Source organism: Callithrix jacchus, chromosome 4 (assembly GCF_049354715.1).
Source record: "Callithrix jacchus isolate 240 chromosome 4, calJac240_pri, whole genome shotgun sequence".
NCBI lineage: Eukaryota > Metazoa > Chordata > Mammalia > Primates > Cebidae > Callithrix > Callithrix jacchus.
This window is the reverse complement of record NC_133505.1, coordinates 50,649,971-50,667,810: the sequence shown is the minus strand read 5'-3', so window position 1 is coordinate 50,667,810 and position 17,840 is coordinate 50,649,971. Positions and strand designations below refer to the sequence as shown.

Below are 17,840 nucleotides of genomic sequence, written 5' to 3'. Positions count from 1 at the left end.
TGACAAGAACATGGTGGCGTTTTGACTGCTGGATTCGGATTCTGGGTTCCTGGACCCTGCATGGACAGAACAACACACAGGGAAGTGTGAGGTCTACCCCATAAATCACCATCTCTTAGCAGAGCTGAGGATAGGACATGAGTTGCTTCATTCATTCATTCGCAGCCATTCCTGAGCACCTCTTGGATGCCAGGCTCTTGGTGTGAAGGTGACAAAGACGCCACACATGAGCCCAAGAGGGTCCCGTGGACGAGTATGGTGGCTCAGCTTCAGTACTCTGGACTCTTCGGACTGCAGTATCTTTGTTGGGGGGGTTGTCCTGTGGCTTGCAGAATTACAGCTCTAATCACCAGATGCTAGTAGCACCACCTCACAGTTGTGACATCAAAAATGTCTCCAGTGAGGCTGAGCACGGTGGCTGACACCTGTAATCCCAGCACTTTGGGAGGCCGAGGTGGGCAGATCACAAGGTTGGGAGTTCGAGACCAGCCTGATCAACATGGTGAAAACCCATCTTTACTAAAAATACAAAAATTAGCTGGATGAGGTGGTGTGCACCTATAATCCCAGTACTTTGGAAGGCCAAGGCGGGCGGATCACAAGGTCAGGAGTTCAAGACAAGTTTGCCAAATATGGTAAAACCCCATGATAATTTATAAAAATTATTTCATAAAAATACAAAAATTTTTTGGGCATGGTGGCACATGCCTATAGTCCCAGCTATTCAGGAGGCTGAGGCAGGAAAATTGCTTGAACCCGGGAGGTGGAGGTTGCAGTGAGCCAAGATCGTGCCACTGCATGATCTCCAGCCTGGGCTACAGAGCAAGACTCCATCTAAAAAAAAAAAAAAAAAAAGAATCTGAGCATGTGGGTTTTGTCCTCCTGACACCACAGAAGGGTCATGAAGATGAGGGAGCTGCAGAGACCCCAACCCTGTCCCTGCTCTGCACTAACTCTTAAGCCTCAGGGCTGCATCAGCCTCCTGGCCATCTTGGGCTCATGGGGCTGGGGCCAGGGGTGACAGAGGCAGGCACTTTCAGAATGGCTGGGGAACTAAGAGAGCCCACAGATGGAAGGGTGGCACTCTTTACCCACAGGATTGAGGAACTGCCAAATGTCATGCATTAGCCACTCAGCTCTGCAAAAGCTCCAAAGAGCCATTTGAGATGTTACCATTTTTCAGATAAGGAGACTGAGGCTAAGAGGCATAGCATTTGTCTAAGTTCACACAGTTTGTTGGGTAGCATGTAAGTACCTTGCAGAAGTCCCATGACTGGTGAGCATGGGAACCAGGATTCAAACTCTCTCCTCCCTCTCTTCCCCAGCCCAGGCCATGGCTTGGGCACACCTGCCCTGGGTCCACCGCAGCTGTGTTTGGGGTGCTGCTGCTGCGGCAATATGCAGGACTCTGGTGGCAGCAGGGGTAGGGGACAGCCAGGATCCCGGAACATCCAGGGATGAAGGCCTCACAAAAGCTGGGGCAGAGACAGTCCAGGGGCAGAGATGGAAGAGTAGGAGAGGAGGGAGGAGGTGGAGGAGGAGGAGGAGGAGGAGGAGGAAGAGGTAAGCTAGGCAGCACTAGCCTTGCCCCGCCCTTTCTAGGGGCCAAGCCAGCCTCCAAGTGACTTACCTCAGAGGGCTGAGACACCCCATTACCTCCCCGGGGCCTGGTGGCAGGTGAGGCCTGACTGCATAACTTTCCAGGTTAACATCAGGTTTCTTTTAACTGGCTGCTCTTTGCTCACGTGCTCCTTGTCAAGTGTGCTGGGTGTGCACACACTGTATATGTGACAAGATCACTGGTTCTCAGCCAGGGGTGATTCTTCCCTCAGAGGACATTTGGCATGTTTAAAGACATTCTGGGTTGTCACACTGTGGGGTGGGTGCCAGTGACATCCAGCGGGTAGGAGCCAGGGAGGCTGCTATGTATCCTACAATGCACAGCCCCCAAAACAAAGAATCATCAGTGCCCAATGTCAAAAGCACCAAGGTTGAGAAACCCTGGTTTAGAGGTTTCAGGAAGAAGCCCCACCTCCCCTATCTGCTTCTGTCACTTGCATTCCACAGGGGTGATGAAGTTACAGGGCAAGGAGAGGGTCTCTCCAGCCCCTCCCCTCCCTTTGGAATCCTATGATCCTATTTTCATTTGGGCTCTAAGCTAGAGCCAAAAGAAGGAATTTGGATAGAATTATCCCTCCATGGGCCAGCATGGCGGCTCATGCCTATAATCCTAGCACTTTAGGAGGCTGAGGCGGGAGGACTGCTTGAGGCCAAGAGTTTAAGACCAACCTGGCCAACATCGTGAGACTCCATCTCTATTTTTTTTTTTTAAAAAAAACAGCCAGTACTGTGCCTCACACCTGTAATCCCAGAACATTGGCTGAGGTGGGCAGATCACTTGAGCCCAGGAGTTTGAGACCAGCCTTGGCAACATAGCAAAACCCCGTCTCTACTTCAAATACAAAAATTAGCTGAGTGTGGTTGCACGTGCCTGTAATCCCAGCTATTTGCGAGACTGAGGCAGAAGAATCTCTTGAACTTGGGAGGAAGAGGTTGCAGTGAGTTGAGATCATGCTACTGCATTCCAGCCTGGGTGACAGAGTGAGACCTTGTCTCAAAAAATGAGAACTATCCCTTTATGACCCCCATCCCCACAGGCAGACCCCACAAAGGACATTTAGATATACAGTACACATATATTAATATGTACACATATACTAATATGAGTTTGTCCATTATGCCAGGGTTTAGAGTGGGGAAGTGCATGAATCAAGAGTGGGGCTTTCTGAGTAGGGCAAGAAGATCACATCTGCGATATTACTACAGGTTTTCTAGGAAGGCACCCCATCCTCTCAAATCCTCCAGGGCCACAGGCACAGGGCCTTGCCTGGTAAGAAATTCCATCAGCAGCCTCCTCACTCTAGGGGACGGACTTGTGCCTTATTGAAATGCAAATAGCACTTGGGCGTGGTGGCTAGTGAAGGTCCCCAGGGGCACCTGGTGCTGTGGAACGTGGCTTGGCTTTGGTGTTTGAAGGTCTGAGCTCCAGGCCTGACCCTGCCCTTACAGGTCAGGCGAACTTGGGCAAGTTGCTGAGCCTCTTTGAGCTTTGGTGGCCTTATCAAAACAATGGGGATAATAAGGCTATCTACTTCACCAGCTTGTTGTGGGGTGCCATGAGTGCTGGGGACCGTAAAGGCAAAGTGCAAACAGTCATTATGATCAACCTCTCGGGCAGTTACACTGATGTTTTACACACTTGTCTGAATCTACAGGAGAGCACGTTTTCCTGATGGGGAGCACAGAGGCTTTGAAAGGAGTGGTTAGGGAGGCTAGGGGTAGGCCTCAGCTTCCTTGTGTGGCTGGGTGGCATGGGGGCCTGAAGCCACCTAGCCCAGTTCAAATTCCAGCTCCCTGCAGGGCCCAGTGGCTCACACCTGTAATCTTATTGGGAGGCTGAGGTGGAAGGATTGCTTGAGCTCATGAGTTGGAGACCAGCCTGGGCAACATGGAGAGACCTTATCTCTATTTTATAATAAAGTAAAAAAATAAATAAATAAAATAACCGAGCATGGTGGCTCACACCTGTAATCTCAGCACTTTGGGAGGCTGAGGCAGGAGGATCACTTCAGGTCAGGAGTTTGAGGCCAGCCTGGGCAACATGGTGAAACCCTGGCTCTACTAAAAATATGAAAAAATTAGCCAGGCATGGTGGCATGTACCTGTAATCCCAGCTACTTGGGAGGTTGGGAGGCTGAGGTGGGAGAATTGTTTGAACACGGGAGGCAGAGATTGCAGTGAGCTGAAACTGTGCCACTGCATTCCAGCCTAGGCAACAAAGCAAGCCTCAGTCTCAAAAAAAAAAAAAAAAAAAAAAAATTCCAGCCCCCTGACTCACTAGTTGCCTGATCCTTAGGCAAATTATAATCTCTGTACTTCAATTTTCCCAAGTATAATAACAAGAGCTGTACCTCATAGGGTTAATGAGGACTTAATGAGCTACTCCATGAAAAGTGCCTAGACCTCTTAAACACTCCAAGTTTAGCTATGATGATTACTTATCTCAAGTTTGCCTTTGAGATGGGGTAACACAAACCAAACAGTCCAGGACACATTCTGCAGCAGTGAAGGGGCAGAGGAAGCAAGATGGATGGTGTCCTGTTCCCTCTCTCCACCTCCCCAGGGAGACAGCAGAGGTCCCACAGCTGGTGAGTACAAGGCAGGCAGCAGCACCAGCACCCAACGAAGCCTTTTGTAAGAGAATCCAGCTCCCAGCCACGCAGGTGAGGCTGGCTGGGGCCTTCATGCTCCTTCCTGCCAGTCAGGCTTCTGTGACCCCAGCTGCCCTTCTCCAGCCCTGTGATATCATCCCACCTTGCACATCCTGGATCAGGGCCTTTCTTGATGGTCAGATGGAACTTCTGGTGGTCAAGGGGGACTTTTGGCAGGATATTGAGAGGGCCAAGGTGGGGAGAATGTGTATGGGGCAGGGAGCATTGTGACACTTCTTTATAACACAATTCCTTCTGTCTTCCTAAGGAGGCATGAGACCATGGCTGGAGAATGACATTTCAGGACCTGGAAGTGTCTTTTTTTTTTTTTAAGATGGGGTTTCACCATGTTGGTCAGGCTGGTCTTGAACTCCCGACCTCAGGTGATCCACCCGCCTTGGCCTCCAAAGTGCTTGAATTACAGGCGTGAGCCACCACTCCTGGCCTTGGAAGTGTCTTTTAACCTTGACACTGAACCACTATGCTATTCTCTCTTCCCACAAACCCATAGAACCCTAAAACTATGGGCAGGGCGTGAATGGAGAGAGATCATCCTAATTATCCAGATACCTCCAGAAGACGTAATATCCCTCCATGCCCCAACATCACTGTCAGGAAGGCAAAGTACCCTGGCAGCTCCTCATTCTATCTATCTATCTATCTATCTATCTATCTATCTATCTATCTATCTATCATCTATCTATCAATCATCTAACATCTACCTGCCTTCCAAACTACAGAGATGAGTGGATGAATGAATTGTTGGGTAGACAGAGGAGTGGGAGGGTGGATAGACAAGTGGATGGACTGGGTTGGCAGATAGATGGCAGATGGGCCAACCCTTGTGATTTGAGCCCTGCTTATCTCCCTAGCCTCATCCCCCTTTTCTTTTTAGGAGATGCGGTCTTGCTATGTTGCCCTGGCTGGAGTGCAGTGGCTATTCACAGGCGCAATCCCACTACTGATCAGCAAGGGAGTTTTGACCTGCTCCGTTTCCCACCTGGGACGGTTCACCCCTCCTTAGGCAACCTGGTGGTCCCCCGCTCCCGGGAGGTCACCATATTGATGCTGAACTTAGTGAGGACACCTGATCAGCACAGCACACTACAATCCAGAACTCCTGGGCTCAAGCGATCCTCCCACCTCAGCCTCCCAAGTAGCTGGACTACAGGCATGCACCACCGCCCCTGGCACCTCATCTCTTGCTATCTTTCCCTCACTCTCTATGCAGTAGCTAGTTTCTTAGATGTGCCCCACTCTCTCACTGCTGAGCCTTTGCATATGCCATTCCTTCTCATGGACTGCTTTGAACAGGGGGTTAGGAGATGAAGGATGCATGAACAGGTGGATAGACAGATGGCTGAATGGGAGTGACCATGGGTGAGTGGATGGATGGTCAGTAAATGGACAGAAAGTGATGGTTGTGGTATAGAGGATTGCAGGCCCGGGAGTTAGACTGCCTGAGCTTGAATCCTGGCTCTACCATTTTACTAGTGTGTAACTTTGGGCAAATTAATCGACCTCTCTCTGCTTCTGTTTTCTCATCTGTAAAATGGGTAAAGTCCTTAGCTAATAGAGTTGGGCAAAGAACTTAGGACAGTGCCTGGCACAGAGTCAGCACTGAGTAAACATCAGCTATGATTATGTGTGGGTGGGTAATTGGATTGATGGGTGGGTGGCTGAATGGGCTGTCCTGTCCCCATCTTCAAAAATCAGCTCCCCTGGCCAGGCGTGGTGGCTCAGGCCTGTAATCCCAGCACTTTGGGAGGCCAAGGTGGGTGGATCATGAGGTCAGGAGTTCAAGACCAGCTTGGCCAACATGGTGAAACTCTGTCTCTACTAAAAATACAAAAAATTAGCTGGGCATGGTCGCAGGTGTCTGTAATCCCAACTACTCGGGAACCTGAAGCAGAGAATTGCTTGAACCTGGGAGGCAGAGGTTGCAGTGAGCCGAGATCACATCACTGCACTCCAGCCTGGGCAACAGAGTGAGATTATCTCAAAAAATACAAAAAAAAAATCAGCCGGGCACAGTGGCTCACGCCTGTAATCCCAGCACTTTGGGAGGCCGAGGAGGGTGGATCACCTGAGGTCGGGAGTTTGAGACCAGCCTGGCCAACATGGAGAAACCCCATCTCTACTAAAAATACAAAACTAGTCGGGCGTGGTGGTGCATGCCTGTCATCCCAGCTACTTGGGAGGCTGAAGCAGGAGAGTCACTTGAACCTGGGAGGTGGAGGTTGTGGTGAGCCAAGATCGCACCACTGCACTCCAGCCTGGGCAACAAGAGCAAAACTCTGTCTCAAAAACACAAAAAAATCAGCTTCCCCACCTCCTCACATCCTCTCTCCCCAACACCACACTTGGCAGGCAGCTCCCAGGAGTAGTGTCAGAAATCCCACATGTAGGATTGGCACGGGTTTCTCCCTGGGGTGAGGGAGAGAGGTAGACTGGGTGCCTTCCTGCCACACCAGCTTGGGCTGGGCCCAGAATTATTTGTTTTCTTCCTGGCTTTGATTTGACCCCGACAAGATGGACTTTGAGGCCGAAGGCAGACTGGAAATTGGGGTGTCGATGACTGGTGGGCTGTGCCTAGATCTCACACCCTGATGGTAATGACCCCCTAATTTCTAAGGAGGCTGGGAGGGACCAAGAGAGGAGCAGCAGCAATCAGGGCTTCCCCTGCCAGAGCCTCTGACCGGCAATCTCCAGGAGCTCTGGGGAGGGTGGGATCTTGTTTGGAAGGGAAACTGGGGACGTGGCCTTCTGGGCAGAGTGGCCAGCATCTCTGGATCTGGGGGAAAATGGCCTGAAGGAGCTATTGGGAGGGAGCCCAGGGGGCTGGGTGTGGGTTTGGGGGAGGAGGGAGCCAAGGCTTAGCACACACTAAACTTTGTCTCAGCCAAAGCCAGGCGAGGCGCTGGGCGGATAATCAGGAGAACTGAGTGACCTGAGACAAGTCCTGTTCCCTCTCACAGACGTGATGCTGGGTCTTATGTGCATCATGAGGACACTGGGTCCCTCCACCTTGGATACTTGATGTCCAAGGTGGGGAGAACTTGTGGGGGCAGGAGGCATTGACATTTGATGGTAGGCCCCTGCCAGCAATGTGCCCAGCCCAGGCCTTGTCGCCCTCACTGTGGGGACCGCACGAGGAGGCAGTGGCTGGAAAGATTGCCTTTAGGAAGTCCTGGCCAGATGAGCCACATCTGCCTTATTTCGTTTGTTTTTTGTTGTTTTGTTATTGTTTTGAGACAGAGTCTTGCTCTGTTGCCCAGGCTGAAGTGCAATGGCGCGATCTCGGCTCACTACAACCTCCACCTCCTGGGTTCTAGCTATTCTCCTGCCTCAGCCTCCCAAGTAGTTGGGATTACAGGTGTCGCCCACCACGCTCAGCTAATTTTTATATTTTTAGTAGACACAGGGTTTCACCATGTTGGCCAGGCTGGTCTCCAACTCCTGACCTCAGGTGATCCACCCGCCTTGGCCTCCCAAAGTGCTGGGATTACAGGCATGAGCCACTGATCCTGGCCTTATTCCATTTGTAAATTGCATAATGCTTAAGATCATGACCTCCAGACCCACTCTGCCTGGGTTTCAAATCCCAGCTCTGCCACTTCTCAGCTGTGTGACTTGCACAAATTACTTAACCTCTCTGTGCCTCAATTCCTAATCTGCAAAATGGGGATGATAATAGAATTTACCTTGAAGCCTTATAAGGACTTTGTGAGCTTACAGCAGTGCCTACTACCTGGTAGATGCTGTGATTTATGTTATAATTTCTAAACCCTGATAACTTCCGATTCAATCCTGCCTCCTGGAGCACCTCCTTCTCTGACTTTCCTGCCAGCTACAGGGATGACCTCATTTTATGCATCATCAAAGTCCCTGGAAGGTAAGGGCTATGGCCCATACCCAAGGTGCTGAGTGGGTGTTTGGGAAGAAAGAGGAGAGTCATGGAGACTCAGGGCTAACTTGGAGCACAGAAGGATCTTCTAACCACCCTCACACCTTGCATACACAGCTTCCTGTTCTCCTGCCTTCTCTGCTCTTGAAGTGCAGGTTAATGGTTTTAAGTGTTCTGCTACTGCCTTGCTTTAAGGAGGCCTGGTTATCTAGACATTCTCTCCACTCCTCCTTACCTGCTGTGTGATTTGGACAAATTACTTAACCTCTCTGATCTTTACTTGTTTTTCCTTTGTTGGACCTCAAGTACACAGGGCTGAGTTATTCATACTCCTTGCTTAGCAATGCATTATCATCACTGGTCCGCCTCTCTTTCTGTGTTAATTTTTCCCCTTATCTCCATTCTCCAACCACACTTCCCACGCACCCCAGCCAAAGGCAACCAACTGAATGCGCTTAATGAGTATCTTCTTGTTAATATGTGATATTGCAAAATATATATTGTTTTAAATGCAGGTAGTTTTCATTTGCCTGAGTGGTATTGTGTTTTGGGTCTCATTCTTTCGTTTACCCCTGGGACTCCCTGCTGTTGGTGATACCCTTTGTGCTGCCAATGAGCACCTCCTTCCTTGCTTCCAGCTGCTATGTTGTCCTCCATGGAGCGCACCCACCCCCTTTTATCTCTCTATGCCCCTGGATACGAACCCCCAGCTGCCTCCAGTTCCCCATCCACACAAACAACATTTCAATGACGTCACATCCATGTCCCCTTCTGGACCTGGGTGAAAGATTCTTTGAGGCATATTCCTCAGAGTAGAACTGATTGTTCATGGAGTCTGAATAAGCATCATTTGAAGTTTTCTTTTCTCCATCCATAAAATGAACATATGGGGCCAGGCGCAGTGGCTCACGCCTATACTCCCAGCATTTTGGGAGACCAAGGTGGGAGGTTCCCTTGAGGCCAGGAGTTCAAGACCAGCTTGGCCAACATGGCAAAACCCCATCTCTGCTAAAAAATAGAAAAATTAACTGAGTGTGGTGGCACACACCTGTAGTCTCAGCTACTCGGGAGGCTGAGGCAGGAGAATTGCTTGAACCCAGGAGGCAGAGGTTGCAGTGAGTCGAGATCCTGCCACTGCACTCCAGCCTGGGTGACAGAGCAAGACTCCATCTAAAAAAAAAAAAAAATCCGTATGTAATTCTGACATTCTAGCTGGACCATCTTCATAGTTCTGTTCCCTTCCAATCCCTGATCATTCACAAATAGACATTTATGGTCATAATCTACAAAGAAGTTTAATTTTGTTTCATTTTTGCTTTTTGCACTTAATCCATTTTGAAACATGTAGACACGTGCACTTGTGCACACACACGTTGTTTCAGATTTTGGGATGTGTTTTATCTTGGGATTTTTTTTTTTTTTTTTTTTTGAGGCACTGTTTTGCTCTTGTTGCCCAGGCTGGCGTGCAATGGTGAGATCTCAGCTCATGGCGACCTCCGACTCCTGGGTTCAAGTGATTCTGGTGCCTCAGCCTCCAGAGTAGCTGGATTACAGGCATGCACCAGGCCCAGCTAATTTTGTATTTTTGTTTTTAAAGATGGGGTTTCTCCATGATGGCCAGCCTTGTCTTAAACTCCTGACCTCAGGTGATTCACCCACCTAGGCCTCCCAAAGTGCTAGGATTACAGGCGGGAGCCATCGCGCCCGGCCGATTTTGTTTTTTAGTAGAGACGGGGTTTCACCATGTTGTCCAGGATGGTCTTGATCTCTTTTTTTTTTTTTGAGACAGAGTTTCACCGACTGGAGTGCAATGGCACGATCTCGGCTCACCGCAACCTCCGCCTCCCGGGTACAAGCAATTCTCCTGCCTCAGCCTCCTGAGTAGCTGGGACTACAGGCGCGCACCACATGTCCAGCTAATTTTTGTATTTTTAGTAGAGACAGGGTTTCACCTTGTTGACCAGGATGGTCTCGATCTCTTGACCTCGTGATCCACCCGCCTCAGCCTCCCAAAGTGCTGGGATTATAGGCGTGAGCCACCGTGCCCGGCCTGCATGGTCTCAATCTCTTGATCTCATGATCTGCCCCCCTCAGCCTCCCAAAGTGCTGGGATTACAGGCACGAGCCACCACGCCCCCAGCTTATCACGGGATGTTTTTATCTGGCCTGCAAGGTGACCCTGTAGACACCTCCCCCACCCTGTCTCCCAGGTCTCAGTGGAATTTTCCTCCTTGGGGTTCTTTGTTGAATTGACACTGCTCTCCTGCAGCCTCTCATGGTCTCTGTCATGTTTTTGCTGTTCTCTGTTTAGCATGTCCAGGTCCAAAGCAGGATAGGGACGTGGGAGGGAGCACACAGGAACTGAGTACCTATGATGAGCCGGACCCTCTGCCAAGCGCTTTAACCGACTCTCTCATTGAATCTTGTAACAACCGTGTGTTTTACGATGAACCAACTGAGACTCAGAGAAGTGATAACTCTGCAAGTTCACACCCTTGAGAAGTAGCAGAGCCAGCTTCAGCCCTAGTCTGCAGCCAAGGATCTTCCCCGCAGTATCACAATCCCATCAAAGAGCCCATGGATGAAAAGGAAAATGAGTCTCTTCCCAGCACCCCTGGAACAACCAGGGCCGACCTCAGATCCCTACACCCTCAGGTGCCAGCTACACGAGAATCTCCAAGCCCCCTCACAGGATGGGTAAAATTCTAGCCATCCAGAGTCCCTCAGCCTGACACCCTCTCCTTGAATCCAGCCAGCCCAGAGGAAAGCAGAGGTAGCTGGGATTGAAGCCCACCCTCTGCTGAAGGCCTAAAGGAACAGCCTCAGGAGCTGATGTGGGATAAGTTGTCTCCTGATCAGAAACAAAAGGCCCAACAGAATGATCCACATCCCCTCATCCTCTGGGATTTGAGAGGAATTCTGATTCAGCCTCTGAAGAGCTGGCAGCAGAGACCCAGGGTGGGGACAAAGGCAACTCTCGGGAGGTTTCGGCCTCCCCTTCCCCTACTCAAGTCCACTCTGCTGGGTGCGGTGGCTCATGCCTGTAATCCCAGCACTTTGGGAGGCCGAGGTGGGTGGATCATGGGGTCAGAAGTTCAAGACCAGCTTAGGCAAGATAGTGAAACCCTGTCTCTACTAAAAATACGAAACTTAGCCGGGCGTGGTGGTGGGTACTTGTAATCCCAGCTACTTGAGAGGCTAAGGCAGAAAACTGCTTGAACCCAGGGGGTATAGGGTGCAGTGAGCTGAGATCGTGCCACTGAACTCCAGCCTGGGCAACAGATCGAGACTCCATCTCAAAAAAAAAAAAAAAGAGTCCACTCTCCAAGTCTGGAGCCCTTGGTATTTTGGGAGGAAAGACTACAGGCTCGACAAAAAACCTGATTGGGTCTCTGGGGAGACTGCAACTACTTACTAGTCCCCAATCCCACCTCACATTCCAGAGCTGTGCAGTCAAGTCAGCTCTTAGGAGGTTACTGAGTAATTGCTGAGCAGAAATATAATGATAGGATGGGGCTTTTGTCTGTTTCAAGGGGAGCCTATTATTTGGCTGCTTCTGTTCCTGGGAGACAGGTGTGAGGTGTGGTTATTAGATGACAAAGTGGAGGCTGAGCATCAACAGTACAGAGTGCTGAGCTGGACAGAGGATGAGGCCCTGCCCCTGCCCCAGGGAGCTCAGCCTCAAAAGCTGCCAGGCTAATGGGATGAAACTGATGAATTTGTGGGGACTGCTCACTGCAGAGCCTAGAGCTTCTAGAGACTCCTCCTCCTGCCCCTGTGCACAAGCCCAGGAGGGGACAATGTTACTGCTCTCATGCTAGACAAAGAAACTGACTCAGAAGATTTCCCCCTATGTACCAAGCCCTTTCCTCCTTTTCTTTTCCTTTTTTTTTTTTTTTTTTTTTTTTTTTGAGATGGAGTCTTACTCTGTCACCTGGGCTAGAGTGCAATGTGCAATCACGGCTCGCTGCAAATTCCCCCTCCCAGGTTCAAGCAAATCTCCTACCTCAGCTTCCTGAGTAGTTGGGATTAGAGGTGCATGCCACCACACCTGGCTAATTTTTTTATTTTTCCTAGAGATGGGGTTTCACCATGTTGGCCAGGCTGGTCTTGAACTCCTGACCTCAGTTAATCTACCTGCCTCAGCCTCTCAAAAAGTCCTGGGATTACAGGTGTGAGCCACTGTGCCCCACCACCATTCCTTTCTTCCTAGGAAATGTCCCACAAACTAACAACTCTGCTCTGTTTTCACCACCAGCACACAGGTCCTGGCCCCTGGCCCCTCCTGCTTATATCAATTAATCAATTGGCTAATCAATTAACTCATCAATTAGCCCCTCAGCCTACATGCTCTCCTTTCTATCCATCATCCATCCAGCTGTTAGATGAACATCCTTAAAACACAGCTGTTACTGCTCACCCTTGCTTGCTCAGAATCCATAGAGCATTGTGGTAGCCACTGACTTTAGGAAAGAGCTTCTCCAAGGTTACCATGCACCTGAGTCCTCTGGGGACCTTGTTAAAACACAGATTTTCTGCTGGGTAGTTTATAGGCTCACTGAATCTCAAAACGACCTCAATAGCCCATTTTACAGATGAACAAGCTGAGGCTCAGAGAGGTTGCCTAAGGTCTGGGATAGGGCACTAGATTCTGCATTTTGTTTTGTTTGTTTTTGAAACGGAGTCTCACTCTGTCACAGAGGCTGGAGTGCAGTGGTGCAATCTCTGCTCACTGCAACCTCTGCCTCCCTGGCTCAAGCGATTTTCCTGCCTCAGCCTCCCAAGTAGCTGGGATTACAGGTGCCCACCATCATGCCTGGCTCATTTTTGTATTTTCAGTAGAGATGGGATTTCACCATGTTGGCCAGGCTAGTCTCAAACTCCTGACCTCAAATGATCCACCCACCTTGGCCTCCCAAAGTGCCAGGATTATAGTCATGAGCCACAGCCCCATGGCCAGCATTCTGCACGATCCTAGGTGATACAGACGTCATTGGTTCATGGACCACGTTGAGTAGCTAGGCTCAAACCAAACTCTCCTGCCTAGTTAATTTTCCTTTTTTGTTTTTTTGAGACGGAGTCTTGCTCTGTCGCCAGGCTGGAGTGCAGTGGCACCATCTCTGCTCACTGCAACCTCCACCTCCCAGGTTCAAGCAATTCTCCTGCCTCAGCCTCCCAAGTAGCTGGGGCTACAAGCGCAAGTAGGGTTGGAGTTTCACCATGTTGGGGAGGATGGTCTCGATCTCTTGATCTTGTGATCCGCCTGCTTTGGCCTCGCAAAGTGCTGGGATTACAGGCATGAGGCCCCGCGCCCGGCCTTTTCCTTTAATTTTTAAATAGGAAATACATTTATATGGTGTGAAACATTTTAAAGGCATTCAGTGGAACGCCCTCCCAACCCTATCCACCCGATTTGCTCAGTTCCCCCGACTTCCACCCAGAGTAACCATTTTTATTACTTTTTTTAATGTAACTTTCTGAGGTTTCTCTGTGCCAAAAGAAACAAATAACATCATACATACGCTGCCTACCTCCTGCCCTTGACAAATGGTGGCATACCACACACACTGTTAATCAGTTCATCTTAGAGATAACTGGACACAGCCAGCAGCTAGCTGACTCACTTATATTTAGGGTTGCATTATTATTCCAGTGTGTGGATAGGATGTGCCATGGTTCGTTTACTTATTTTTATTTTTTTTAAAGACAGGGTTTCATCATGTTGGTCAGGCTGGTCTTGAACTCCCGACCTTAGGTGATCTGCCCGCCTTGGCCTCCAAAGTGCTTGGATTACAGGCATGAGCCACTATGCCTGGTCTGTTTGTTTATTTATTTATTTATTTTTGAGAGGCGGGGTCTCATTCTCACCCAGGCTGAAGGCCAGTGGCGTGATCTAGGCTCACTGCAACCTCTGCCTCCTGGGCTCAAACGATTCTCCCACCTTAATCTCCCAAGTAGCTGGGACCACAGGCATGCACTACCACACCCGGCTAATTTTTTTGTATTTTTGGTAGAGATGGGTTTTTGCCATGTTGGCCACGCTGGTCTCAAACTTCTGGCCTCAAGTCATTGGCCCACCTCGGCCTCCCAAAATGCTGGGATGAGCTACGGTGCCCAGCCAGCTATAGTTTATTTAACCATTCACCTCTTGGTGGACATTTGATTGTTCCCCATTTTTCCAGCTGGCCTCTTTAAGCCTTCCACACCTTGGCCAAACTTGCCATGATCTTCCTCCCACGGGGTAATTCCCAGTTCCCCGCTCTTCAGCCCCTGCAGAGGCCTCCTGCCTTCCCTCCCTAGATCCTGCAGACCCCCAATGCTCTGTGCCTCCCCCACCCTCATTTCCTTCCTCCTCTTTTACCTTCCCACTGCCCAGCTCTCTACAGGTCACACCGTCAGTCTCCACAAACCGACTACAGCAACCTGGACTCAAGAAGGTCTTTAATTTTTCTGGCTCTTTCACAGCCCAATGTGGGGCACAGAGTGGCTCTCAAGAATATTAGGCCGGGCGCGGTGACTCACGCCTATAATCCCCGCACTTTGGGAGGCCGAGGTGGATGGATCACGAGGTCAAGAGATCGAGACCATCCTGGTCAACAAGGTGAAACCCCATCTCTACTAAAAATACAAAAATTAGCTGGGCATGGTGGCGCGTGCCTGTAGTCCCAGCTACTCAGGAGGCTGAGGCAGGAGAATTGCTTGAACCCGGGAGGCAGAGGTTGCGGTGAGCCGAGATCACGCCATTACCTGGGTAACAAGAGCGAAACTCCATCTCAAAAGAATATTAGTTATAGGCCAGACGCAGTGGCTCATACCTATAATTCCAGCACTTTCAGAGGCCGAGCCTCTCAAAAAAGAATATTAGTTATAGAGATCGATCCAAGATGGCCGACCACTAATAGCTCAGGATTGTAGCTCCCAGTGAAAGCTCAGAGAACCAGACGACACCACATCATTAGACGAATTTTCGTCACTCACTGATCAGCCGATTCCCAGTGGAGGAGCCCCATGGGTCGCCAGCGCGACTCTTGTGGCCGCCGCAGCGGTTTTGCCGGCGTCTCAGCGCAGCAGCTCTTCATGCAGAGCCAACGGGACTGCTTCCCCTACTGACCGGAGTTTGGAGCTCTGGGAAGTCAGAGCCGCTTTTTGCGGACTCAAGAGGGAAGCCAGACCAGAGATTCCCGGGCAGAAGAGCACCATCAGTCTTATCGCTGCTATTTAGGCTGCCACAGTGGGTTGCTCGGATCCCAGCACTGGGAATCAATAAGTCTGACGTCGACTCAGAAACCTAATTAGAAAGGCGGTTCATCTACAATGAAGGGAAAAAAACAGCCTAAGAAGGCCGAGTATACAAAATCAGAACCCATCAGCAACGGAACAAGCCCTGATGGAAAAGGACTCATCAGCAACCGAACAAGCCCTGATGGAAGAGGACTCATCAGTAAGGGAACAAGCCCTGATGGAAAAGGACTGTGTTCCATTATCTGAAGTTGGCTTTAAAAGGTGGATGATAAGAAACTTCTGGGAGTTAAAGGAACTTGTTCTAACCCAATGTAAAGAAACTAAGAACTTGGAAAAAAGGTTAGATGAAATGTTGAAAAGAATAGACAATATAGAGAGGAATACAAATGAACTTATGGAGTTGAAAAATACAACACGAGAACTTAGTGAAATATGTACAAGCTTAAACAGACGAATGGATCAAGCAGAAGAAAGGGTATCAGAGGTCGAAGACCAACTTAATGAAACAAAACGACAAGACAAGAATAGAGAAAAAAGGATAAAAAGGAATGAGCAAAGTCTCCAAGCAATATGGGACTATGTGAAAAGACCTAATATACGCTTGATTGGTGTACCTGAATGTGACGGAGAGAATGAAGTCAAGCTGGAAAATACTCTCCAGGACATTATCCAGGAAAATTTTCCTCATTTAGCAAAGCAGGACACTATTCAACCCCAGGCAATACAGAGAACACCACAAAGATATTCCTCAAGAAGACCAACCCCAAGGCACATAATCATTAGATTCACCAAGATCAAAACGAAGGAGAAAATATTAAGGGCAGCCAGAGAGAAAGATCAAGTCACCCATAAAGGTAAGCCTATTAGGCTTACAGCAGATCTCTCAACGGAAACCCTACAAGCTAGAAGAGAGTGGGGGCCAATATTCAATATACTTAATCAACAGAACTTTCAGCCCAGAATTTCATATCCTGCCAATTTAAGCTTTACATTTGAAGGACAAATAAAATCTTTTAGGAACAAGCAAGTACTCAGAGATTTTATTACCACCAGGCCTGCTTTACAAGAACTTCTAAAAGAAGCATTACACACAGAAAGGAACAACCAGTATGACCCTTTCTAAAAATACACCAAAAAGTAAAGAGCATTAACATAAAGAAGAATTTTTATCAACGAAAGGACAAAATAGCCAGTTAATAACAAATGGCAGCAACCCTAAATTTAAATCGACCAAATCTCCCAATCAAAAGATACAGACAAAATCTAACGGTATATCCAAAGATATACATACACTCAAAATAAAGGGTTGAAAAAAAAAAAAAACAAAAACGTACCAACCAAATGGAGAGCAAAAATAAATAAATAAGAAACAGGAGTTGCAATTTTCACATTTGACAAAATAGATTTCAAAGCTACAAGGATACAAGGGTAAAAGGATTAATGTAATAATAAGAGATCTTAACACCCAGATACATAAGACCCCTAATGAGATTTAGATTCAACGAGACAGAAAATTGATAACGATATCCGGGACTGGAACTAAGATCCAGAACAAATAAACTCAATAGAGCTCTCCATTTTAAACAAACAAAATATACATTATCCACAAAATCTAACGATATATCTAAAGATATACAAAGACTCAAAACAAGGGGATGGAAAAAAACTCACCAACCAAATGGAGAGCAAAAATAAATAAATAAAAAGCAGGAGTTGCAATTCTCACACTTAATAAAATAGATTTCAAAGCTACAAGGATGCAAGGGTAAAAGGATTAATGTAACAATAAGAGATCTTAACACCCAGATACATAAGACCCATAATGAGATTTAGATTCAACCAGACAACAAATTGATAACGATATCCAGGACTTGAACTCAGAGCCAGAACAAATAAACACAATAGAGGTCTCCATTTTAAACACATAAAATATGCATTAACCACTTTAAACACTCAAAATATTGATCGGCCATTATTGAAACCCATTTTAGGAATGAAGTAATATTCCTTTTTCCCTCTTTTTCTTTTTTTCCCCTTCTTTTTCTCTTTTTCCCTCTAAAAAAAAAATAAAAAATTAATAAAAAGAATATTAGTTATACAGTTCAAGTTGCAAATAAACGAAGCCACTTGGCTGTCAAGGTGGCTCACAGCTGCAATCCCAGCACTTTGGGAGGCCGAAGTGGGTGGATCACTTGAGGTCAGGAGCTCGAAACCAGCCCGGCCAACGAAACCCCATGTCTACTAAAAATACGTAAATTAGCCGGGCGTGGTGGTGTGCGCCTATAGTTCCAGCTATTTGAGAGATTGAGGCAGGAGAATCACTTGAGCCTGGGAGGCGGACGTTGCAGTGAGCTGAGATCGCACCACTGCACTCCAGCCAGGGCAACAGAGCATGACTCCATCTCAAAACAACAAACAAG

General features: G+C 48.4%; 1 protein-coding gene across 2 annotated transcripts in view; it reads right to left on the bottom strand.

Annotated features, from left to right (window-relative positions):
* Nucleotides 1-17,840, bottom strand: part of CIMIP3 (ciliary microtubule inner protein 3) — a 29,408-nt gene that overhangs the window by 6,634 nt on the left and 4,934 nt on the right. The window contains exon 1 of one of the 2 annotated variants that reach the window (XM_035295634.3): nt 4,375-5,340. The exons of the other annotated variant lie outside the window; for it this stretch is intronic. Coding sequence (XP_035151525.2) covers nt 4,375-4,383 — 9 coding nt within the window. The 5' untranslated portion in view covers nt 4,384-5,340. Of the gene's footprint in view, nt 1-4,374; nt 5,341-17,840 lie in introns of those variants that run through there. 2 annotated transcript variants of the gene reach the window in all.